At 36.0% G+C, this 26,696-nt stretch overlaps 1 protein-coding gene and 1 long non-coding RNA gene across 3 annotated transcripts in view; one reads left to right on the forward strand and one right to left on the reverse strand.

The window, feature by feature from the left end:
- Positions 1-1,291: 1,291 nt before the first annotated feature.
- LOC125111233 (uncharacterized) lies at positions 1,292-25,903 on the reverse strand. The gene is made up of 3 exons (XR_007130847.1): positions 25,553-25,903; positions 6,051-6,178; positions 1,292-1,750 (listed from the first exon to the last, which is right to left on the reverse strand). It is a non-coding gene; the product is annotated as an uncharacterized LOC125111233 (long non-coding RNA).
- The window catches only part of SCIN (scinderin), an 83,122-nt gene continuing 81,187 nt past the window's right edge, over positions 24,762-26,696 (forward strand). The window contains exon 1 of one of the 2 annotated variants that reach the window (XM_047753118.1): positions 24,762-24,864. In XM_047753118.1, the coding sequence (XP_047609074.1) occupies positions 24,777-24,864 (88 nt within the window). In that variant the 5' untranslated portion in view covers positions 24,762-24,776. Of the gene's footprint in view, positions 24,865-24,917; positions 25,341-26,696 lie in introns of those variants that run through there. The other variant, XM_047753117.1, reaches the window with a different exon arrangement.

Consider the following 26,696-nt stretch of genomic DNA (forward strand, 5'->3'; position numbering starts at 1 on the left):
ACACCCCCATTTCCTTTTCCACTGGTAACTACTACTCTCTATATCTGTGAATCTGCTTATTTTTTGTTATATTCACTAGTTTGTTGTATTTTTTAGATTCCACATACAAGTGATGTACAGTATTTGTCTTTTTCTAACTTATTTGGCTAAACACAATATCCTCCAAGTCTCTCCGTGTTATTGCAAATGGCAAAATTTCATTCCTTTTTTGTAGTTGAGTAGTATTTCATTGTGTATATACATACCACATCTTCTTTATCCATTCATCTTCAGATGGACACTTATCTCAGCATTTGTAAATAATGCTCTGTGAACACCAGGGTGCATGTATCTTTTCAAATTAGTGGGTTTTTTTTTCCTATGTATACCCAGGAGTGGAATTGTTGGGTTACATGGTAGTGCTATTTTTAATTTTTGGAGGAAACTCCATACTGTTTTCCACAGTGGCTGCACTAACTTATAACCCCACCAACAGTGTACCAGGGTTCCTTTTCCTCCACATCCTTACCGACATCTGTTATTTGAGTTCTTTTTGATGATAGACATTCTGACAGGTATGTACATGCTTGTAGGTGATGTACTGTCTCTTTCTCCAAGTAGGTAGTAAACAACTTTGGAAACAGGGTCTTGCCTGATTTTGTTTTATAGGTGAGTGCCTGAAACATGGTACTTGAAAACTTTGTTTACTGAATGAATGCAGAAAACTGGATAATACATGGATATAGATCACCAGGATTTAGGCATAAAATGGCCCATTTTAACACTCTTCAACTCTCTTCCACCCTCCTGTTTCTTTTCTTTTTTTTTTTTTTTGTCTTTTTGCCATTTCTAGGGCCGCTTCCATGGCATATGGAGGTTCCCAGGCTAGGGGTCTAATTGGAGCTGTAGCCGCTGGCCTACACCACAGCCAGAGCAACAAGGGATCCAAGATTCGTCTGCAACCTACACCACAGCTCACGGCAACGCAGTATCCTTAATCCACTGAGCAAGGCCAGGGATTGAACCTGCAATCTCATGGTTCCTAGTCAGATTCATTAACCACTGAGCCATGACAGGAACTCCCACCCTCCTGTTTCTGATGGAGAAGGAGATGTTTAACTGTAGGAGATAGGATATATTTAAGAGTCTTTGATTTTCACATACTTCAGTTATCTTTCCACAAACCAACTCAGCAATGCGCAATCACTTTTATAGGCATAACTTCACTTAGTTCCAGGGTATGCAGTTTTTAGTTATTGTGTCATTCTTATTACAATTTTATAAACCAGAAAACTGAAGTCCTCATTACAAATTTAATATTCACAGCATTTATTAAAGATAACACACCAAAACACTCACAATGAGTGTCAGCTTGCAGTGGCATGTGTATACTTTTTATAAATAACACCAAATCAATTTGGCTGACACAGCATAGCATAGGTTTTACTCCATATCATAGTTGACTTTTCCTTTTTGTTATCATGGAGTTATGAGGTTGGTTTTAGATGAATATCTCTATGGTGAGATAAGAGGATTGAAAGCTGACATCTACCACTTGTAGCCAAGTTTCTGCTTCCAGGAGTGATGCATCAGGTATGCCTCACCATTTACAGAACTTAACTCAGGAAATTTTGGTCTCACATTTCTCTTTGTTCAGTTAGGCAGTTGGTGAACCAAAACAACATAAGGCTTCCTGAACTCTCTCTTCAGTGTTCATCTGCTGTGCATTTCCTTCTGAGAGCATCAGTGGATTCTAGCATCAGCTTGGATTCTAGAGAAATATAGATATTTATATTATATATAAAATATAGATATTATAGGGAAATATAAATATATTTGTGCCTCCCAAAGACACTAAAAAGTTCTAAAACGACAAAATTTTCAAACTAAAAAAATGCCTAACTTGAAAGTCCGTTGTTGAAACAAAGTTAAAAATGCTGACACTAGGGTTTTGATTGTTTCTGAAAGTTAGATCTTTGAACTATAAGTGGAAATACTGATAAAACTTGTACTTTCTGTTAATGCCCAAAGTTAAAGAGATGTTCTAGTCTTAGGTTAAGCTAATAAGAGTCAGATAAACAAGGATAACGCTTACTAATTTTGACCAGCAAGCTTCTCTAGGAGAGATATTGTGAATTTTATTTGTATCCTTCATTAACAAGAATTCCCAGGGAGATCCCTTTGTAGCTCAGTGGTAATGAGCTCGATTAGCATCCATGAGGATGTGGGTTCAATCTCTGGCCTTGCTCAGTGGGTTGAGGATCCAGCGTCACTGTGAGCTGTGGTGTAGGTCGCAGATGCAGCTTGGATCCTGTGTTGCCCTGGTTGTGGTGTAGGCTGGTAGCTAAAGATCTGATTTGACTCCTAGCCTAGGAACTTCCATATGCCATTAGTGTGGCCCTAAAAAAACAAACAAAAAAGAAGACAAAGAATTCCCAGTATGTAGCACATATGCTCTTAAAAGTGTGAATGTTATCTTCTTTGGAGGACATAGCTGATTAAATGTAAAATTTCTAGGGCCACTCCCTATGGAGGTTCCCAGGCTAGGGGTCCCATTGGAGCCGAGCTGTAACCACCAGCCTACACCACAGCCACAGCAACGCTGCATCTGACCAGCGTCTGAGGCCTACACCACAGCTCATGGCAATGCCGGATCCTTAACCCACTGAACAAGGCCAGGGATCGAACCCGCAACCTCATGGTTCCTAGTCAGATTTGTTAACCACTGAGCCACGACAGGAACTCCAAATGTAAAAACTTTTGACCTTAGAAAGCAATGTAGCAGCCACAGTTGATGTAATCCCATGTAAACAGGGCACTTTTCTGGGGGATATTTTTCAAAGACAAAAATAGGCAAGTTTAGTTTGTGGCACAGCAGCATTTTTCTAAGGTTTAAATTGTTCCCAGAAGTAGATTTTATTGCAGGAATCTTAGGATGCCACATGGTCTGCAATAGTATTTATTCTCAAAAAAACAAATTCAAGAGTTTTATGTTCATGTTTTCAAGGTGACATAATCTAAAACAGTTTAAATTTACTTTGTATATTTACTGCATATTGAATCAAAATCTGAATATTTATTTTTCACTTTTTTCAAGTATATTTTTTGAAAATTTACTTGAGACACTCAAATATATTAAAAGACAGATGATCTTCTACTAACAGAGGCAAAATGTGTCCTTGAAGATCATTAGATTTGGAGAATTTATATTTCCAGAAAGGGAAAAAGTCTTTCTTAAAATTATTGAAATCATTTTCTAAAATTTTGTTGAAAAATCTTGCAGGAAAGAAAACAAATGTCTTAAATATTTTTCTTTGTTTCTGATAAAGATTTGTCATCTTAAACAAAAAAAAGAAAAAGAAAAAGAAAAAGAAGATGGAATCTCCTGTCACTGACATTTTTATCAAATGAATTAGCCTAGCTTCTTTCCAATTTCTAATTTCAAAACTAATTGGAGTAGAGGCGTATAAGGATTTGATAGCTCTGTTTACATAAGCAATATTAAGTGGAAAGATGAGGCAGTGAGTTATTTCATTTCCCAGAGGGTGATCTGCATAATTTGAGTTCCTTAGAATTTTAATAGGTGATCCATGAAAAGGAAATTATTCCTTAGAAAAATAAATATAGCAAATTCTGGATTAAATATATTAGGTGAATTTACTCAGTACACGTGAGTAGAAATGTTGGAATGCTGAAGGCTTAATTCTTGGCCCTCATCTCTTTCTTATTTATACATACTCCCTTAGTCATCTCATTTATTCTTGCTGCTTTAAATGTCATCTACATGTTTAAGACATCCTGATATGTGTTCCTACCCTGGCATATGTCCTGAACTCCAAACTCTTAGACTCAGGAGTCTAAGGCATGACAACCTAACATCTCCCCATGATGTCTAATAGACTTTCAAACTTACCGTGTCCAAAATTGAGCCCTAATATTTTCCCCCAGTCCTCTCACAATCTTGCTTGTCTCTTTAAGAATAACTCCCTTCTTCCATTTGCTCTGGTAAAAAGTAAAAATAAAATGGATTTATCCTTGTCTCTATTCTTTATTCTACACTCTTTTTACTTCACATTATACCATGAACCCATCTACTTTAACCACTTCTAGTAAATACACTGGTGCAAATCCCCATCATCTCTTGCCTGAATTATTGCAGTAGCCTCCTATCTGGAAATCTCCTGCAGGCCCACTCCCACCTTGGCCTATTGACTCTTGCAAAATGAAATTCCAATTGTGTTATTTCTCTGCTCAAAACTCTCCCATGTCTTTATATCTTAAGCCAAAGTTCTTTCAGTATCCTACACAGACCTTTGCTGTCTGGTCCTGGTTATTTCTCTGCCCTCATCTACTTATTTGCTTATTAACACTTCTCAAGCCACGGAAGTTCTCCTACTAACAGAGAACTGAGAACCTTCACGAAGGCAGAGAATTTGTCAGTGTGTTGATTATTGTGTCCCAGTGCCAAGTATAGTAGCTGATACGTATTAGATGGTTATTAAATGTTTATTGAATGAATGACTTCATTGAAATAATCTAAGAGCTGAATAAAAACAGATGACCTACTTATTGATTCCTGCTCTTAGAAGCCAGTGAAGCTGAGGTCATTCACTAGCAGTTGAAGAGTACTGGATGATATATATATATATCATATATTCATTATTCATTTATATTCATTCTGTTTACCACTTCTCTTCCAGCTTTTCAAAAGGTAAAACCTATTTTTATTTTCAATTTATTTAATTAATTTATTTATTTGCTTTCTAGGGCTATACCTGTGGCATATGGAAGTTCTCAGGCTAGGGGTCAAATCGGAGCTACAGCTGCCAGCTTACGCCACAGTCACAGCAACATGGAATCTGAGCCACATTTGCAACCTATACCGCAGCTCATGACAGTGCCATTTCCTTAATCTACTGACTGAGGCCAGGGATCGAACCTTCATCCTCATTGATACTTGTAGGGTTTGTAGCTGCTAAGCGAAAATGAGACCTCCCTGAAACCTCTTTTTAAATTAAAACCTTTGTGGAGTCATGCACACTTACCCTGCTTTATATCTATCAGGCATATTAAAATTTGAATATTCTTGTGTATTGAATGGAAATACCATCCTAGGAGGTAAGAAGTCAAGCCTTTAGGGAAAATGCTTGTGCTTACATGATAGGTAAATCTTTTTATCATTGCCAAACAAGTATAGGCTTAACATTAAGCCTTGCTGAGAACATTAATGATTAACTGCTCAAAATTGCGTGGCAGAAATGATCTAATTGACACAAACCTCTGATATCTGTGTTCATATTCTTGGAGACAGTGGATAAAGGCTGGATAAAGGCTGTGCTATAAACTGGTTAAATTTCTCTATGAATTTTTGTGACTTGTGAAGTGACTTTCAGAACAATATTAAATTATGTATGTCATAGTTGAATTTTAAGAAGAGTATTATGTACCTAAGAAAGGTAGTGAAAGCCAAGTTAATGTAAAGATTTTACAGTGTAATTTTTACAACTTTTTCCATCAAAGTATAATTTTCAGAAAGTTAAAAGTAGCTTTTTTCTGTGTCTATTATTAGTTGGAAATGAACTCTTCTAAATTAAATCCTCCAGAGTGAATACTTGGAAAAGGTTTACAAACCTATTCCCTTAAGGGAGTCAAGAAGATGGTGAAGCTGGTTAAAAGGTCATTTTGAGATTCTGGGTATTGATATACATGATTTTAAAAAATGCCATAATAAGATTCCTAGGTTGTTTACACAACTGTTTGCTGCCCTTTAGGACTACAAGTTATAACCTGTGAGGTTATCTTTTCTACCTGAGGAAAATCACTTACATCCCTACTGGAAACATACCAGTTAATATTTAGCTTCTCAGATTTTAGGTTTTTATTTTTTTGCATACTTTGCAAATTTCACTTTCCTCTTACATGCACATATTTATATTTCTAGACATCTAGCCTAGATCAGACACTGTTTTTAAAATCTGAACTTCCCAATTTATCTGTAAAAATCAATATAAGATTATAAAGTATAATCCTTGGAATATACCTTCCAAACAAGTGATTAAAATACAGCTTACCATTTTGATGCCTGTGGAGAAAATGTGACTGGCTTTATAGGTTTAGGTTTCTCAAGCTGCATTTCCAATGGCATAGATCTATCTTTATGCCAAGCCAAATACAGAGCAACAGGGAGATCAGAACTCTCCTGTAAGAAGAGAAAAAAATTGTTAAAAGGAAAGGGGTTCACAAATAATTTCTGCCTATCTGAAATAATGCTATAAAGGTCTATGATTTCAGGAAAGGGAAAAAAAATATCTTGAAAGGGAAGCTAAACATGAAAATACTACTAGCCAAATTGCTTAATACAGACCCATGTGGCAGAAAATGTCATGGACAGAGACTATCTTGTCAAAGGAAGCAGTTTCAGAACAGCCATCACACCTTAATGTTCAGATCAAATTACCTTTAGAGCTGGAGTGAATGACCTCTTTTTCTCATACTGGGCCTTAATCATCTGACTAGCAAGATGGGACTATGGACTGAATAATCTTTAAAGTCCCATCCAACTCTGAGTTTCTACCTGTGATTTCACATTTATTTAACTATGAGGAAATTTGCTGCCCAACATACATAAATGTTTACCACCACAATAATGCAAAATTATTTTACATGTAGATTTAATATCTAAAGGGTGCTTTTCCTTTCTTGCTTTTTCTCTTTGTGTCTTTGTCTTTTTCCCTTTGCAACCCCACCTCCCAGCCTACCTGTGCCTGTATTTTCTCCACACCTATCTTCTCTCTCTTATCTCTTAATAAACCTTGCCTCTGCTTTCTCCACACCTATCTTCTCTCTCTTCTTCCTTTAAATAAACACTTAATTGCCTCACTAAAAAAAAAAAAAAAAAAATCTAATGGGCAAAATCAAAGCTATGAAATTATTAGACGACAATATAAAAGAATATTTTAAACTCAGTGTGGAAAGGCCCACTTAAAGAGGAGAAAAGTCTAGACATAACTACCAAAGACTTGGAGGAAAATATTTATAACACATATATGAGACTAGGAGTTAATATTCCTAATATACACAATGATTAAAGAAATATAAGAAAAGGAACCATATAATATATAAATATATAAGTAATATGAACATAAAAATCATAGAATACCTATAGATGTCCCATAAATACTGGGAAATATGCTCATCTTCACTATTAGCAGGGAAATGCAAATTAATACCAAATACAATATAATATGATACCCTTTGGGTTTGCAAGAATTAAATTAATAGTATTAATTGCTGGCTAGAGTCTATTGAAATGGACAGTCTTCTACAGTATTTAAAAGTATAAAATGGGCATAATATACTTGGAGAATACTTTAGAATATCAATCAATTAAAAAATAGAAATATAACTTGATCCATCACTTTCACGTCTAGGAATCTATTCTTCAGAAAGAGTGCTATTTACATGCAGAGATATGTAGAGACCACTGCAGCTTTAAGTATTACCTGTAAAGCAAAAAGCCTGGAAGGAGAAACTAAAGGTACACCAGGTACACCATTGTAAAAGTAGTATATCAACATAATGTGTTACAAGACAGCAATTTATTAATGAGTCTACATGTACTCAGCTGAAAAAGTCCATATTAAGTAAATATTGCAATATAAAACAAAAAGGCATGTCATTTTGGTGCATATTATATATTTATATGTATGTGTGTGCATGTGTGCATATGTGTGTGTATTTATGTATCTATACATGCTTTAGTCTGTTTGTGTATAATGATGGTGATGATGGTGATAGCTGATATTTACTAGGACCTTACCTTGTGCTCGGCACTATTCTAAGCACTGTGCATGGATTGATTTAACTAATCCTCAAAACTGCTCTATGAACTAAAGATTAGTCTTCTCTCTTTATAAAGAGACCACAAAAATTTGCCCACATCACACAGTAGATGAAGATCTGGAATTGATTTCAACAATTGGTCTCCAGAACCTGCATATCTTAAACCTTTAATTAAAATTGCCTGAATAGGTCTGGCCTGAAATAGGACAGCAGGCACAGTCTGGCCTGGTTGGTGGTGTCAAGCTCCCAGGAACCCAAGGATCCTAGCCTCTCTTCCCTGAGTCATCCATGAGCATTTTGAGAGCTCTTGTGCATTCTTTGACGGCTCAAACTCCTTTTCTTCTCCAACAATAGGTAGCTGAATTCTTTCACTGATCTCTCAAGTAATACCTCTATGGAATAAAATGGAAGGTCAATGAACTTAAAATATTAAGGTCCTGTTAGATAAGAAATAGCTTTTGGAGAAAATATTGTTAATTGTATGATGAGAAGCTTTTTATTGGAGCCACAATAATATTTAATTCTGAGGTTGGTGAGGATATTGATAATTAAGAATTGAAAGTAGTGAGGAGAAATGTTCTACATTTGCACACAGTTGTAGAACAATTGTAAGCTAGAGATGTACCTGTTCACATGCTGTTTATACTGCTCTTTGTGAAAGTTCTGTGAAACCAAGTGACTATCCAAAAATAAATAAATAAAATAAAATAAAATAAAATGACGCCATCATCAGGATTATATGGTAATCATCCAGCACTCATTTTAGAAAAACAGAGCAGTGATTTCCAAAGCTAATTCAAACAAGATGCAGTTTAAAACTCCAAGATGAATAGTTTTCCAATGAGGAAATTTTGTCTCAGGGAATTTCAGGACAACTTTTAGAATCATTCAACTGTGCAGAACAGGCTACATTTTAATCTCATTCTGTACAACAAATAGGTTTCTAAAACTTTTCAAAACAATTACTTTGCCAGTCATACATATTCATTGCTATATATTTTATTTTTAATTTTTTGTCCAGTTTTATAGAGCTATCATTGACATACAGCACTGTATAAATTTAAGGTGTACAGCTGGAACATCTGGAAATTAAAGCAAGGTAGTGTAGGGATTTTTTAAATATGCAAAATCCAGATTTCTAACTCAGTGCCCATGAGAGTTACAAGCATGAAAAGGGCAGGAAACAGGTTTCAGGTGACTTTTCCTCTCTGATTTTATCACTGGAAAACAACTCTAAAAACCAAACTAACTATATCTCCTTAACTACCAAATATTTGACATGTTCATTCATCTGTAAAATTTGATGCACAGAAGTGTTTTTTTGTTGTTGTTGTTACCATCATGAAACTTTAAAATTTTCTTGGCAGGTGGGCATAGCATTTTCTGCAGAAAAATAATAGTCTCATAATTCTTTGTGGAAAAGTTGAAGGCTGTGTAAATTGAACATCTATCCTGGTTACCCAAATGATGAAAGAAAGTTAATCTCCTGGTGACTTTTTGAAAAATGTTGCTCTTATTTGTAAAAAAAGTTAGCTTAGGAGTTCCCGTCGTGGCGCAGTGGTTAACGAATCCGACTAGGAACCATGAGGTTGCGGGTTCGGTCCCTGCCCTTGCTCAGTGGGTTAATGATCCGGCATTGCCGTGAGCTGTGGTGTAGATTGCAGATGTGGCTCGGATCCTGCGTTGCTGTGGCTCTGGCGTAGGCTGGTGGCTACAGCTCCGATTGGACCCCTAGCCTGGGAACCTCCATATGCTGCGGGAGCGGCCCAAGAAATAGCAAAAAAGACAAAAAAAAAAAAAATTAGCTTAATGTACTTGATATGACAAGGGAAAGAAGGCATTTTTATTGTGACATTGGAAACACTGTCAGAAACCTTGAGTTCTCACCAGTCTCTCAATACTCTCTTTCAGATTTCAGTACTCATAATTTAAAACTTTTAAATTATCATGAGCTTTCCAGTTCCCATTGCAGCTCAGTAGGTTAAGAACCCAACATTGTCCTGTGAGGATGCATGGTTTATCCCTGGTCTTGCTCAGTGGGTTAAGAATCTGGCATTGTGGTAAGCTGCGGCTTAGGTCACAGATGCAGCTTGGATTGGATCTGGTGTTACTGTGGCTGTGGCGTAGGATGGTAGCTGTAGCTCTGATTCAGCCTCTAGCCTGGGAACTTTCATTTGCTTCAGGAGTGGCTATAAAAAGAAAAAAAAATTACCATGAATTTTCAAAATAAAAGCCACTAATTTTCAACTGGTATTTCAATATAATAAATTCTCCCTAAAACAAATTACTCATCAGTTTAAACCATGTCAATAAAGTTAAACAGTTTCACTCACCAATCTCTTTGGACAACTGTTTTATGTCCTGTATTTTGAAATTGCAAACAAAAAAACAAAAAAAAACCCTTTCTCTTCCCTTGCAAAGTTACTTGTTTATAATAAAAATTCATTAGTTGACAGTTTACTTTTGAAATTACTCAATGAGGGAAAGCAATATCTGTAGACAGAAGCTGTCCCACACAAACCCAGAGAGGTAGAAATCTGGCCATTCCTCACCACACCTGTGGAAAGCATCCCACACCTGCCAGTTGTTTTGGAAATGGGAGACCAGGCCATGCATCATCCTGAATGTGGCTGGCTTTTTGGACTGGCACCAGAAACTCTTCCAAATGTGTCCAGCTATGCAGCTCTAAAAGCTTTATTCATTTTATAAATATTTCAGAACACAATTATAGCAAAATCATTTTTAAAACCACACAAAACCCAAGCTTAGTATTTTTTAAGAAAAACATTTTACAATGAAGAATTTAAATCATATGCAAAAGTTGACTTAATAGTGAACCCCTATACTTCTGTCACTAAGCAATTGTTACTACTTTGCCAGTTTCATCTATCCCTCCCTAAACTTTCTTCCTGATGTATTTCAAGGTAAATCTCAGACACTATATCCTTTTATTCATAAATATTTTACTATATCTCTAAATGAGAATGATATGCTTTTATCTTCTTTTCCTCTTATTAAGGTAAAATTGTGTTTTTTCCATTATTTAAGTAATTAAATATGGCAATGTTTAATAAAGGCCATAAATGCAAGAGGATGGTAATTAAGACCATTAGAAAGAATGTAGAAGTTTTTTCCTATTTTTCTGCCTTCTCTCTAAGTAGTCGCCATGCTGTTTCCTCTTGAAGTTTCCTTGATCCATTAAGTAAATATGTTTTCAGGGTCATTGTAAGCTTTGAAACTAGAAGAAAAGAAAGATTAACATAAATGCAATATAAAGCATATTCCTTAATTATTTAAAAGTTTTTGTAGTTATAGTTTGTAAGGGTGCAAGATTTCAGGTCATAGAAGCAAGTATTTTACTACACATTCTTAAACTAAACAGTAATAAAATAGCAAATTAGTAACCCAGGTTTTACAACTCATGTGAAACACTTCCTGGGTTAAATGTTTTTCTTTTTGTCACATGAGCTAAAAGAGTATACAGGAAAACATGGAATTAGAACCACTATATTCATCCCAATAGTTCACTCTGTGCTTTTCTTTAGGCACCCCAATTTCTTCAAATTCCTACATAATTTTTACTATAATAGGTCTGAGTTTTATATATTGAAATACTGACATTAAAGAAATCTATCACATGGATGGATGGATATGTATAGATAGATTTTTAAAATTTTGTTGCTGTTTTTTATTTTGTTAGTGTTGGGATTTTGGATATCAGGTGCATGGAATTGAATTGCTTATACTCCTTGGTTTCTAGGAGATTTTTATTGTCTATCAGTGCACCTTCCCTATTTTATGTTTTATTTTTTCCCATTCATGCCTGCATCATTACTTTCTTTCTTTCCCTCACTGAGTACACACTCACATGCAGCTAATGTGTGCTCTTCCAGTCCACTTTCCACATGGTTCGTGGTCATGTGCAATGTGTGCACTCAGGAAATTTATTTTTATGAATGTAAACATTCTTTTAATGGCACAGATGGCATCGCCGTTGTTTCTTACTTGTCTATTTAACATTATGGTTTTGAAATTTGCCTACAGAGCTATCTTTTCCATGCTGATCATTGCCTCTGACATTAGGATTCCTCTCAAGCATATCCGAACACCACATGTCACTTATACATTTACCTGTTTTTGAACTCCTAGGTTGACTTCAACTTCTTTCTAGCACAGTGTGCTTTGGTGGGCATCATTGTACAGGGCACCTTGTCCATCTGTGAAGAACATCACTGGAGTACACATCCAAGAGTGGAATTTGGGGGCGCAGAGGTTATGCCCACAATTTTCACTAAATGCTGCCAGATTGCTTTTGAGATGGTTACATTGTAATAAGAGCTGCCTCTCTTAATATTATATGGGATTTCTTATTTCCCCCTATCCTTCCCAGCTTCTGATGCTATCTTCCTAATTTTTTTTTTTGTCGTTTTAGGGTCACACCTGTGGCATATGGAGGTTCCCAGGCTAGGGGTCAAATCAGAGGTACAGCTGCCGGCCTACACCAAATCCACAGCAATGCTGGATCTGAGCCATGTCTGTGACCCAGACTACAGCTCATGGCAACCCTGGATCCTTAATTCACTGAGCGAGGCCAGAGATCGAACATGTGTTCTCATGGATACTAGTCAGATTGGTTTTCTGCTGAGCCACAACGAGAACTCCTCTGTCTTTCTAATTTTTAAACAACCTGATGATTATTAAATAGTGGAACAGAGAGCAATCGTGGTGGTTATTAGAGATTAGGTATGAGGACTCAAAGCCATCCCACCTGGATTCAGATTCTAGCTCTTGCCACTTGATAGTTGTGTAACTTTCTGATCTTGGTTTCCTAATTTGTTAAGTGAAACAATAATGATGCCTAGTTCATGGAGCTGCTGTAAGGATCAGAACAGAACAGCTATACTTTATTTTATTTATTTATTTTTGCCTTTTGGGGGCCTCACCTGTGGTATATGAAAATTCCCAGGCTCGGGGTCAAATTGGAACTATAGCTGCTAGCCTACATCAGAGCCACAGCAACGTCAGATCCGAGCTGAGTCTGCAACCTACACCAAGCTCATAGTAATGCGGGATCCTTAACCCGCTAAGTTCAGTGATTGAATCTGTGTCCTTATGGATGCTAGTCAGATTCATTTCTGCTGAGCCATAACGGGAATTCCCAGAACAGTTATACTCTACAAGCACTTTGAATAGTGGCTGACCATAGTAAGCACTCAAATATTGGCTGTTGATATAATTCCTTCAATTAATAGTGAGGCCAAAATCAGTGAGCACTCTTTGTAAAATTAGTGGCCAGATGACTCCATATTTTTACCTTACTTTTCCATAAAATTCCTTGACTTTATTCTTGCTGCATTCTTTTTGTTTGTATATATTCTTGATATCCTTAGTTATTTATAGAAATTAAAAAGATTTTCACATACTTTACCCCATTATTTTTGTCTTTGTTGTTCTATTTTAAGATCATATCTTCTCTTCATTGTAGTAAAAGCTATTAATGATTTTTCCCTTTATATTTGATGCTATATTTGGTATTGTTTAAGAAATCTTTTTAAATGATTATTATTTTTTCCATTATAGTTGGTTTACAGTGTTCTGTCAATTTCTACTGTACAGCAAGGTGTCCCAGACACACATACATATATACATTCTTTTTCTCACATTATACTCCATCATGTTCCATCATAAGTGACTAGATATAGTTCACTGTGCTATATAGCAGGCTCTCACTGCTTGTCCACTCCAAATGCAAAAGTTTGCATCTCTTAACCTCAGACTCCCAGTCCATCCCACTCCCTCCCCCTCCCTCTTGGCAACCACAAGTCTGTTCTCCAAGTCCATAAGTTTCCTTTTTGTGGAAAGGTTCATTTGTTCCATATACTAGATTTCAGATATAAGTGATATCATATGGTATTTGTCTTTCTCTTTCTGACTTACTTCACTAAGCATGAAAGTCTCTAGTTCCATCCATGTTGCTACAGATAGCATTATTTCGCTCTTTTTTTTTATGGCTGAGTAGGATTTCATTCTGTATATCTACCACATCTTCTTATTCCATTCATTTGTCAATGGACATTTAGGTTGTTTCCATGTCTTGGTTATTGTGATAGTGCTGCAATGAACATATGGGTGAATGTGTCTTTTTCAAGGAAAGTTTTGTCCAGATATATGCCCAAGAGTGGGATTGCTGGGTCAAATAGTAGTTCTATGTATAGTTTTCTGAGGTACCTTCATACTGTTTTGCATAATGGCTGTACCAATTTACATTCCCACCAACAGTGTAGGAAGGTACTGTTTTCTCCACACCCTCTCCAGCACTTGCTATTTGTTGACTTGTTAATGACAGCCATTCTGGCAGGGGTGAGGTGGTACCTCACAGTAGTTTTTTTTTTTGCATTTTTCTAATAATCAGTGATGTTGAGCATTTTTTCATGTGCTTGTTGGCCATCTGTAGATCTTCTTTGGAAAAATGTCTATTCAGGTCTTTTGCCCATTTTCAGTTGGGGTGTTGCTTTTTTTTGCTGTTGAATTGTATAAATTGTTTGTATATTTTAGAGATTAAGCCCTGTTAGTTTCATCATTTGAAACTATTTTCTCCCATTAAGTACATTGTCTTTTTTTTTATGGTTTCCTTTGGTGAGCAAAATCTTGTCAGTTTGATTAGGTCCCATTGGTTTATTTTTGCTTTTATTTCTATTGCCCTGGGAGTCTGACCTAAGAAAACATTTGTACAGTTGATATCAGAGAATGTTTTGCCTACATTCTCTTCTAGGAGTTTGATGGTGTCTTATCTTATGTTTGTCTTTAAGCCATTTTTAGTTTATTTTTGTGCATGGCGTGAGGGTGTGTTCCAGTTTCATTGATTTACATGTGACTGTCCAGTTTTCCCAGAACCACTTGGTGAAAAGACTCATTTTCCCATTTTATATTCGTGCCTCCTTTGTTGAAGATTAATTGACCATAGGTATCTGTGTTTAAGAAATCTTTTCCTTCCCTAAAATCATAAACACCCAATTTTATGTATTTAATTCTTTTGAATTTGTATTTCATTTTATATCACATTATTCTAATCATTTGATAATCTTGAACTTTCTTGTTAGTTCTATCAGTTTGTCAGTAGGATTTTTAAACACTTAATTTTCAGACTATCATCTTCATATAATGAGTTCTGAATCTTTCTAGCAATTCATAATATCTTTTATTTCTTTTTCTGGTCTTGTATTGCCCACAAATTCCTGTATCCTCTTGAGTAGTAGGAAGATACTGGGGTTCCTATTGTCTTTTCTTTTTGTTTATTTTCCAATCTTAAATGAAATCCTTAAAAGGTTTTCATTTGATATGTTGTTGCTTTAATTTATTATTATGTCATTAGGTTAGGAAAATTCCCTTCTACCTTGCTACTTAGATTTCTAAAAATGTTGACATAAAGGAATTTTATTTCTTTTTAATATATTAAATTTTCTTATTTTTTCCTTTAAACAAAACACATTTTTCACTTGGACAAAATTTTATATGTGATATTGGTGTTAATATTCATAAATGAAACTGAACTGTAATTTTATTATTTTGAACTGCCCTCATTGGGGTTTATAAGCTATAATTGCTTCATGAAATAATTTTAGCAGCTTTTCTTTTTTACATTAATATTCAAAACTCACAAATAAAACTTCTTGTGTCTGGTATATTATAGAAGAAAAGTTTTTGCTTTTTAAGCAGCATTGTTTATTTAGCATCTATTGGTCAATTAAGATTTTCTATTTCTTTTTTTTAAGTTATTTTTTTCCACTGTACAGCATGGGGACAAAGTTACACATACATGTATACATAATTTTTCCTCTCAATGTTGTGTTGTGATGTGAGTATCTAGACACAGTCTTCAGTGCTACACAGCAGGATCTCATTGTAAATCCATTCCAAGAGCTTCTTCTTTTACTGATTTTAGCATTTTACATTATCTAGAAATATATCCATTTTACTTTGAATTTCAAATTTATTGACATTTATTTGTTTAGAATTTGATTTTTTAAATAGTTATGTTTTTCTGTACTTATATTACTTTTACAAATTGTATCTTATTTGCTAGAACCAAGAACTATGTATTCTCCCAAAGTCCTATCAACTTTCAATCTCTGTCTTTGATTCTAAGATTAAAAAAACCATAGTCCTGCTGAGGTTAAATCTAAATACATGTCAAGTCTACTTACTGTCCTTCATGAATTAGACTATATCAACTGGTTAGGGCCTGGATATGTTACTACTGATGCTTGTGGGTGTTGAGATGATCCCTGGACTTAAGATGGTGAGTTCAGCACTCCCATTGCCTGTTTCAGATACCAGCCCAGCACTGACTTCAAATGTGATTTTGGACAAGGTTCTTATCTCAGCTCTTATCTCAGCTCTATCTCAGTTTCTCCTTCTCTATGAAAAGGGAGATAAATAATAGTAGCACCCATCTAATATGATTGTTGTGTTATTAAGTTGGCAAAGCACATAAAAACATTTAAACAGTACATGGCACACACAAAATACTCAAAATAAGATATGTTTATGTACAATTTACAGTCAAATCTGAACATAGAAATTTGTATCTTGTTTTATTTTTCTTTCATTCACTTTTTATTAAAAGCTTTCTAGTACTCTAAATATAACTTAGAGTAACTTCTAAGCATTATCAAATCCTTTTGTATTGATAAAATTATATAGTTTTTACTGCTTTATTTTGAAGGTGAGACTATTATTGGAATAGCAACAAACATAAATAGAAACTAAATATTTATGTATATATAGAGAGAGAGAGGTGGGGGAAGGTATCATATATTCATTATAAGGCTCTAGGAATAAGAATTTTTTAAAATTCTGAAATAATATTGACTTTTATAAATCATGACATAACCAAGGGTGAAGATATTTCCAAATACCATATTTCCAAAATATTAGATTAAATTAATGTGAAAATTAACTGACACTGGAGTTCCTGTCGTGGCTCACCAGTAACAAACCTGACTAGTATTTAGGAGGACGTAGGTTTTTGTCTGGCCTTGCTCAGTAGGTTAAGGATCCAGCGTTGCGGTGAGCTTTGGTGTAGGTTTCAGACACAGTGCAGATTCTGCGTTGCTGTGCCTGTTGCGTAGGCTGGTAGCTATAGCTCAGGTTCGACTCCTAGCCTGGGAACTTCCATATGCTGCAGATGTGGCCCTAAAAAGACAAAATAAATAAGTAAATAAATAAGCACACAAACAAATAAATAAAATTAACAGACATCCAGAAAAGACATAAGTGGCCAACAGACACATGAAAAGATGCTCAACATCTCTAATCATCAAGAAAATGCAAATCAGAACCACAATGAGTATCATCTTATACCCGTCATTATGGATATTATTGGGAAGAAAACAAATAAGCATTGGTAGGGATGTAGAGAAAAGGGAACCCCCTCATTCACTGTTAATGGGAGTATAAATTGGTGTAGCCACTGTGGAAAACAGTATGGAGATTCTTCAAAAAATTAAAAATAAAACTACCATGCAATCTAGCAATTCCACTTCTGAGTACTTTTCTGAAGAAAAAAAGAAAAACCCATAGTAATTCAAAAAGATACATGTACCTCTGTGTTCATTGCTGCATTATTTACCATAGCTAAGCTATGGAAGCAACCTAAGTGTCTGTTGATAGATGGATAAAGTAGATGTGATACATATATACAATGGAATATTGCTCAGCCATAAAAAAAGAATGAAATCTTGTCATTTGCAACAACATGTATGTACCTAGAGGGTATTATATAAAGTGAAATAAGTCAGACAGAGAAAGACATATACTGTATGATTGTATGTATATATTGAATCTTTGAAAATCACATAAAAACATATTCATAAATATAGAACAAATTCATAAATTACAGAGAACAAAGAGGTGGTTGCCACAGGGGATATGGTTTGGATGGATGAGTGAAATAGGTGAGAGAAATTAAGCGTTACAAAAAAATGAGTCATGGGGATGAAATGTATAGCATGGGGAATATAGACAATTCTACTGTAATATCTTATAACTAGACATATCATGGTGATCATTTGTACAGAAATGCTGAATCATGTTGTGCACCTGGAACTAACACGGTGATGTAGGTCAACTACACTTCAATTTAAAAAAAATATGTAAACAATGGGAGGAAATTCATCAAAATACAAATGATGTTTATCTTTGTGGAGTGGGGATTATGGGTGATTGTTAATTTTTATGGATTTATGTATTTCTCATAACATTAGAAAGAAAACATAAATGTCATTAAAAAGTTTGATGCTCAATTGATTATTAATTTCACATGGAGAACTATGTAAGAATTGATAAAAAAGGTTTTGAAGAAAATTGTGAGGACCTGCCATAGCAGAAATTAAAGGAAAATATAATTATTGTGATAAAATAAGTATGCCACAGATAAATGAAGACAAAAATCAGTAAATTGAATAGAAAGCTAAGAAATAAGAATTTTATATATGATAAATGATACTTCAACTCAATACATAATCATTTCACCCAGAAATTGAACTTTTAAAATCTATTCTATGGAAATAGTGACGTGTGTGTGTGTGTGTGTGTGTGTGCATATAAAGAATAATATGTACAAAAGGCTGTTTATTGATCTATTATTTGAATTGGTGCTTTTGGAAATAACTAAAAGTATGTGATTAGGAAAATGGTATATTAACACAATGGAATATGAAGCCATTATTATTATTATTATTATTATTATTATTATTATTATTATTATTGTCTTTTTGCCTTTTCTAGGGCTGCTCCCATGGCATATGGAAGTTCCCAGGCTAGGAGTCCAATTGGAGCTGTGGCCGCCAGCCTACGCCAGAGCCACAGCAATGCAGAATCCAAGCTGTGTCCGCAACCTATGCCACAGCTCATGGCAACACCGGATCCTTAACCCATTGAGCGAGGCCAGGGATCAAACTCGCAACCCCATGGTTCCTAGTCAGGTTCGTTAACCACTGAGCCATGACGGGAACTCCCAAAGCTGTTATTATTTTTAATGAGGTTCTATTTATCCTTACTTGAAAGGATGTTCATAATCTATTAATAACTTTTTAAAGCTATCTACATATGAATATACACTCCATTTTGGTTGAAATGCATATGTGCATATATATGTGTGTGAATGATAATATGCATTTATTGAGCATTTACTAGAATATTTTTCAATCTGTATTAACACATTTAATCCACACAAAAATTCTACCAGGTAATACTCCCATTTTAGACATGAGAAAACTGGAGTGCAGAGTAACCTGAATTCAGAGTAACTAGAATTGGCAGAGCAGGGAACTGAACCCAGGACATTTGACTTCAAAGCCTGTGCTTTTAACCACTAGCATAGGTAGAGATAGGTAGATGGATGGACGGATGAGCAGAAATGGACAGGTAGAAAGTCAAAACAATGATCCATGTATATGTCTTTAACATCGCATGAAAAGGATATGCATCAAATTGTTTAAATATGTTCTCTAAGGGACGGACTTGAATGGGCTGAAGTTGGGCATTCACTTTTTAATATAAGGTTTGTCAAAACAGAGCAAGAAAGATATAATTATAGGTGAGTGTAATGCCATCATAATTTTTCAAATAAAAATTAAAATTAAAATACTTTCAAAGATGACACATGATCTGTTCATGTCTAACAAATCAGGGTTTCTCAAAGGTGGGGATGGGACTTTTCTACATTGTTTTCACTTCCAGCCACCCAATGAAAAGATCTATGTATCATGGGTGATAAAATAAACTATATGTCAAAACATAGAGTTTCATATCATGACCTGAATGTTGTTTACAATGTTATCAGCCAAGGGAGTAGGGAGGGAGTGGGATAGACTGGGAGTTTGGGGTTCATTGATGCAGACTGTTGCATTTGGAGTGGATAAGCAATGAGATCCTGCTGTATAGCACAGGGAACTATATCTAGTCACTTGTGATGGAACATGATGGAGGATAATGTGAGAAAAAGAAGATATATATATGCATGGGTCACTTTGCTGTACAGTAGAAATTGACAGAACACTGTAAACCAACTATAATGGAAAAAATAAAAATCTTAAAAAAATAAAATAAAAATGTTATCAGCATTTATCTGTATGTGATTAGGGATAATTTTAATCTCATCTATGATTAGTACTTTTGAAATTGTTTTCAGTGAACATAGGTAACTATTATAATCAGAAAAAACATAATAAATATTAAAATAAAAATAGTGGAGGAGTTCCCATTGTGGCTCAGTGAGTTAAGAATCCGACTAGTATGCATGAGGATGCGGGTTCGATCCCTGGCCTTGATCATTGGGTTATGGATCTGGCATTGCTGCAAGCTGCAGCATAGTTTGCAACTATGGCTCTGATTCTGGCATGGCTGTGGCATAGGTGGGGCAGCTTCAGCTCCAGTTTGACCCCTAGCCTGAGAACTTCCGTATGCCATAGGTGTGGTCCTAAAAGAAGAAAAAAATTCCAAAAAATAAAAACTCTTACCTATCTTTTTAAAAGTCTCCCAAGTATCCCAGTGCCCCATGATTTCTTTGGTGAATCAAATTGCTTTTCATTTTTCCTCCCTGAGCCTCAGCTGGAAGCATGAGTACCAAGTGTCCAGGGGCTAGGTACTGAATGGCTTATGTGTAATCTTGGTCATTTTAAGGAAGGGACTGGGTGGATATGTAGGAGGTGAAGTTCCCTTTGGCAGGTTTGGAATACAGTGTTATCTAATATGTGTAAAATAAAACATCTAACAAAAATCCTTCCAATCAATTCGAATACTTCATAGAACCCTGTGATTTTGAAGCCTCAAAATATTGAGATACAGGGAAGCTAGGAGTAAAAGGAGTACCAGTCAAATTGCTCAATTTAAACTCACATATAGACATACTGAATCAAAAGAGACTTAGCTAAAGGAAGTTATTTTTGGTCAGTGAGAAGGGTATCATCAAGTCTTAATTCTTTTCAACAAACTTCCATTCAGTTTAGGTGAGTTAATTAACCTTATTTTTCTAAATTCTTATATAACAAAATGATCATCTGATCATGTCAGATTTCCGTTATTCCCTATGATAATACACTTCCGGCATCCAAATGTTTTAAGCAACTGTTGACATATTCCTTGAAAATCTAAGGTTATTTCTCACAAGATGGTAAACTCAGAGCTATAAACAAGCAAAACTGAATAAGGTATTCATTGTCATTATTAGTAAATAGATACATTTAGAAAAACTGGGCAAAAAAAAAAAAGCAGCTATAATCTCAACCAGCTTTAGCTTCAATTTTATCATAGTTTTAAACCAGAATTATCTTCAGATCTATTGGCATAAACATAAGCTTAATGCAGAAGCTATCATTTTAGATCATAAATCTGAGACCTTGGATCTTCTTTTTCTTTTCTTTTCTTTTTTTTTTAAGGCCACACCCGTGGTATATGGAAGTTCCCAGGCTAGGGCTCAAATCAGAGCTGCAGCTGCCGGCCTATACCACAGCTCACAGCAATGCTGGATCCTTAATCCATTGAGCAAGGCCAGGGATTGAACCTCATCCTCATGGATACTAGTCAGATTAGTTTCTGCTGAGCCACAGTGGAAATTTCTTGGATCTTCTTTTGGTCTTACGTATATACTCTAATACTTAAGTAAGTTGCTCAAGTAATGATGATGTCTTCTCTCAATAATCTTGCAGGGGTTAGCTAGTTCCTATATATTAATAATAATGTGTTTTTATATATAATAAAAATATTATGATGAAAGTGCTGAATCAGCCTGCTGTGGTAAATAGATTTACAAGAAATAAATTATTTATCACAATAGCAGACATTCAAGACCAATAAAACCTTCACTGAGGTATTGAGCTATGATCATGCCTTTATAGTTACAGTATGTGCAATTTTAAACTAATTGGTGGAAAAAGTCCTAAATCCTGGCTGATCTTAAAAAAAAAAAGTGAATTTTTAAAAAGTTCTAGTTTGTATGGTATGGACAGGAGTGGAGGAAATAACTTGCTTAGAATGCATTTTCACTTACAGTAATCACCTAGCTTTAATGAGCACAGGGTTTAGGGCCCTTGCTGATTATTAACTGTGTTTATTGATTGGGTTCACATGGCTTTGACATACATTATTACCTCTTTTAATCTTTACAACATTCAAGTCTTCTGACTCCAGGTTCCAAGCTTAAACCGTCAAATCATTTGGTAAATCAAGCATGTTATTACAATTTAGCAGGATTACAAGTAAAAGAAATGTAATTTTATAAATCAACTATAATGGAAAAAATAAAAAATCATAAGATTCAAAAGAAAAAAAGAAATGTAATTTTAATTACCTTCTTTCATTATTTATAATGTAAGGAAAGCAAATAAATAGCATACTTGAAGCATTTCCCTCTCCTGGAAAAAAAAAAATGCATCCAGTCTTTCACATATGTTTAATTTTAATGATTCTATGGTCATGATTTAGAAAAGGAAAATAAACCAGATTTTTCTCAACTCTAAAATTTTAATGTTTTGGGGAATAAAGATCACTTGAACTTGTTTTATTTTGTTTTGTTTTTTACTAACTCATTCCCATGAATTGAACAGTGAATTAATTATATTATTTAGCACTGTTATTTATTTCAAGGATTAAACTGTGTAACATTTCCCCTTGGGAGTTAACATTCTAGAAAAACACCTACCTTGAATTCAACCACAAGTTCCCACACCTCTAGCCTCCAGACTCTTGGTAAAAAAAAAAAAAAAAACTTACTCACTTTGGCTCTTTCTCCCTGGACTAAGAGAGGATTGGTAATTTGACCAAAAAAAGAAAAAAAAAACTATTTTAATCACAAAGCAACTATTTAATCACACATTTTCAGCCTGAGTTACCATAAGGTCCGAGAATAAAATAAGTCTCTGAGTGAGCCTTCAGTCTTGTGAGAGAAAACTTGCTTTAAAGTGTGGTAATTGTTATAATGTAAGAACATATCAAAAGCACTGGGAGCCCAGAGGATGCTGAAGTTAAAGGATCCAAGGGAATAATGGCAATAAAGATGTGTATCTTTAGTTAAATCCTAAAAAACTGGTAAAACTTCAACAGGCAGATAATGGAAAAAGGGCAATAATATGAAGAGGAGAAAATAATCTACTTTTAAAAACCTAGGTAATTAGAGAGCGAAAATAATAGCAAGGGAAGGAAAGTGGCATCTGGTTTTAAAGACTCCCCCTACCCCAGTCATGATCTGAACTTGACTTAGAAACATTCTTACAGGACTGGATCTGGAGAAGTGAATTAACCGTTCATCAATCTCAGTCGAGTCTATGAGAGGCACTCCTACAGGTATATCTACTGATTTAACACGCATGCCAGTTTTACAAATATTTCTATAAGTATTCCCATTTCACAGAAAAGAAAAACGAGGCACAGTAATGCAAATATTGATAAACAAAATATCAAAGAGGTAAGTTAAGTAAGATCAGCAGTTTTCCTTTGCCTCAACCTTAAATATGGCCTCACCTGGCCCTGTTAATAATTCTGCCTTGATTTTAAATTTTGCTATTTTTATCATGATTTTTTTTGCATTAATTTTGATTTCCTTAAAATACTGCCTTAAAATAGTATTGATCTTGATTATTGAACTTTTTTGGTGCCCTTGTAAATTCTGCATCCCAGGGAAGTGCCTCACTTATCTCACCCTAGTGTTGACCTAAGCAAGAGGGAATTTCACTTATCTATCAAAGTTCAATTTATCTCTTCACTAAAAGAAAATTATTTTCTTCTATTTTTATTTCATCATCAAAAGGAATTCCTTCACTGGAAGGAAAGGAATTATCACTAAAACTGAAAATGAACTTAACTGATAACTCTGATTTTTAAATTATCTTAAGTCCAGATCACCAGTTTTCATATTTTTTTTTCCCTAGTGGAAGTAAGACAACAAATGATTTCCACTTAATAGATAAGAAAACCAAGATATGTAATGGTCTAGTGACAAAGTTAAAGCTAAACTTTCTGGTGCTGACTGGAAGCTTCTCTAGTGACAAGGTTGAAGAAAATGAAAATACAAAGTATACTTATATGAACAAATCTTGGCCAGATAATTTGGGTTGAAATAATAAGTTTTTGTAAAGAACATGTACTCTTGAGTTAGACACAGTGATCTTGAATTATCCTTTGGCCCTCACTAGCTGGGTGAGCTTTGACAAGTTCCAAAGTTTCCTCATTTATAAAACAGCCCTTCTCATACCTCCCTATCATTGTTTGCATTAGAAAGGAAAAAAAAAAGAGAGAGAGAGAGACCGTAGCTAATATTTATCAGTTAGGATCTTGACCTATGACAGATGACATACCAAACAGAACAATTCAGAAGATTATTCTTTTTAAGGTTATATATAAAAGTAGAAAGACAGAGAAACCAAAAGGGATGGTGCATTTGAGGGGACAGTTGCCAGAATCCAAAGGCAAGGAAAAGTCATTTATTTGTCAGCTTCAGTTAAATGAATGCAAAATAAGAAGTAAACTTCCATCTGTATTTTACAGTGCTTTGCCTTGCTGCAAAAAGCAAAAGCTGTAGGGAAAAGAATGAGAATGTTAGCAACTGGAAGCCAGGTTAACAGGTAACTCACAACGCAAGGTAAGCAAGCATATCATAGTCATAAACAGCTCAGTCTAAAAGCACCCCAAGAGGATTTCTTGAGAAACTTTCTTGGCCATAGGTGGCAGCTGGCAAAGAGCTTAACCACAGCTCCCCGAACCCGTGGGGACTTAGCTCTGTCTCCTGGGATAAGACCACCAGCCTCTCAGGTTTTCATTATTGCCAAGAAAATACTGTTTCTCATGACGTTTTCAAATTGGGACGATCAAGACAGAAACTTTGGCCATCAGGAATGACAAAATTGGAGTTGATGATTAATTGTTACGTGGACAGTCTTTTTTTTTTTTTTTTTTAAACCATGAGCCAACCAGAATTTATTGTTGATTTCCTCCAGCTGTTGCCAAGGAAAATGTCCTTTCTAGGAGAAGGCATTTCCAGGAGTTTCAGTAAGTTCTTTCAGGATCTCACATTTTCTGAGATTGGGATTCTGCTCGGGCTACGGGAAGGGTGGGTACTGGCGCTGGGTTCAGGATGCAAAGGGATCTTCTACTTACAAGCAGCTACAGCCTGGGCACTTAGCCCCTCCCTTGGGGGGCCCCGCCTTCCCGCAGAGCAAACCTTATAAAACCTCTGCGAACAGGGTCCTCTGCTCAATTTCAACTCCAAGGTCAACGAGGTTTCTTGCCGTCTCGCCAACTCCCCGGAGCATCGCGTGCCCGAGCCATGGCCCAGGGGCTGTACCACGAGGAATTCGCCCGGGCAGGCAAGCAGGCGGGGCTGCAGGTCTGGAGGATCGAGAAGCTGGAGCTGGTGCCGGTGCCCGAGAGCGCTTACGGCGACTTCTACGTCGGGGATGCCTACCTGGTGCTACACACGACCCAGGCCAGCCGGGGCTTCGTCTACCGCCTGCACTTCTGGCTCGGTACAGGGCGGCGGGACCTGGAGCGCCCAGGCCGGGGAGGGGCGAGGCCGGTGGGGGCCGAGGTTTGCGGGCGGGAAGGCGGGGAGGGCAGCACTAGTCGGTCGCGCAGGTTGCACCCAAGGCGCGGGGGCATTGGGGGGAACCTTGCGGCACCCCCACTCCCCCTGCCACCTTTTGGGGACACGGCATTCCCTCTCTGCTGGAGTCCTCACCTGCAAATGCCGCTGCGAGCGCCCGGCGTTGCAAAGTCGGAGCAATCTTACCCCACTGGCTTTGGCCTTTGTCATGTCTGTCTCCCAGGCTTCGGGGCCGGTTCCTCTAGCTTCTCCTTCTTTTATCTTCCTCTCTCCAAACTCCACTCTCGCTCAAGGCCACTGCGCGCCCCGCCCTGGCCGAGTTCCTCTCACCTTCTGACAAGTTCAGTCCTGGTTTCCCTGTCAGTGAGCAGATGAAGTCAAACAAGTTTGTGGGCATTCGCTGCAGCTAAGTCCTTTAAATTTCTTAATTTAATTTTTATTTCTTGCCCTTGGGCATCAGCTTATATTTCTCTATTAATTGCAGCAAGTAATGTTCTGGCCGCTTAAATAAGGATCCTGCCTGCACCTGGCTGCTCACAAATTTGGTTAACAAAAATTCCTGTTGATTAGGATGCTAATGACCTTGGATGAAAACAGGGGGAAAAAATACAGATATTGTCAATATAAGTAAATAGCTTTATATGGCATATTTCATATTTAGATGAATTGCTTTATAATAATGATGATGATTAAATTTATTATTTAAAGCAGGACACAGTTTGGAACAAAACGGCTCCTTCATCAGTAGTAATTATTTTGGACTGGACTGGGCCCTGGCCAAGCTCTCAGGACACTGGGCCTTGTGTGTTCTACTTTTTCCACCTTCTACTTTTACTCGTAAACATCCTGGATGTCTAACCTCTCCCTGTGAGATTCTGTGCCAGTGGGCACACCCCTTCTAACAACACAACGATTATCTGAGCCTTATTGCCTTATTCTAAAATCAGCTTGCCTCCCCTGGACTGTGTTTATTTTTAGTTTTATTCTTGAGCCTATGAGGAAAATATACAAACCACACACACATACACATTTTGAAGTCCTTTAAAGTCATTTTTTTTCCCCCAAACACTTGAAGATTTTAAGAGACAAAATGATAAATAACTTTCATTGATGTTCTCGATATTAGGAAACACCTGGAGCAAACACTCCGAATGAGAAATACACAGAGGGAGACAGGACTATGTTTATTATAGAATTCAATATTAAAATTTTGTGCTTGCTTGAGGAGGCTAAGATCCAAACTCATTTTGGTTTCCTAGTGTAATGATGTCACTATTTC

The sequence above is a fragment of the Phacochoerus africanus genome, chromosome 11 (assembly GCF_016906955.1).
Source record: "Phacochoerus africanus isolate WHEZ1 chromosome 11, ROS_Pafr_v1, whole genome shotgun sequence".
In the NCBI taxonomy this organism is placed as follows: domain Eukaryota; kingdom Metazoa; phylum Chordata; class Mammalia; order Artiodactyla; family Suidae; genus Phacochoerus; species Phacochoerus africanus.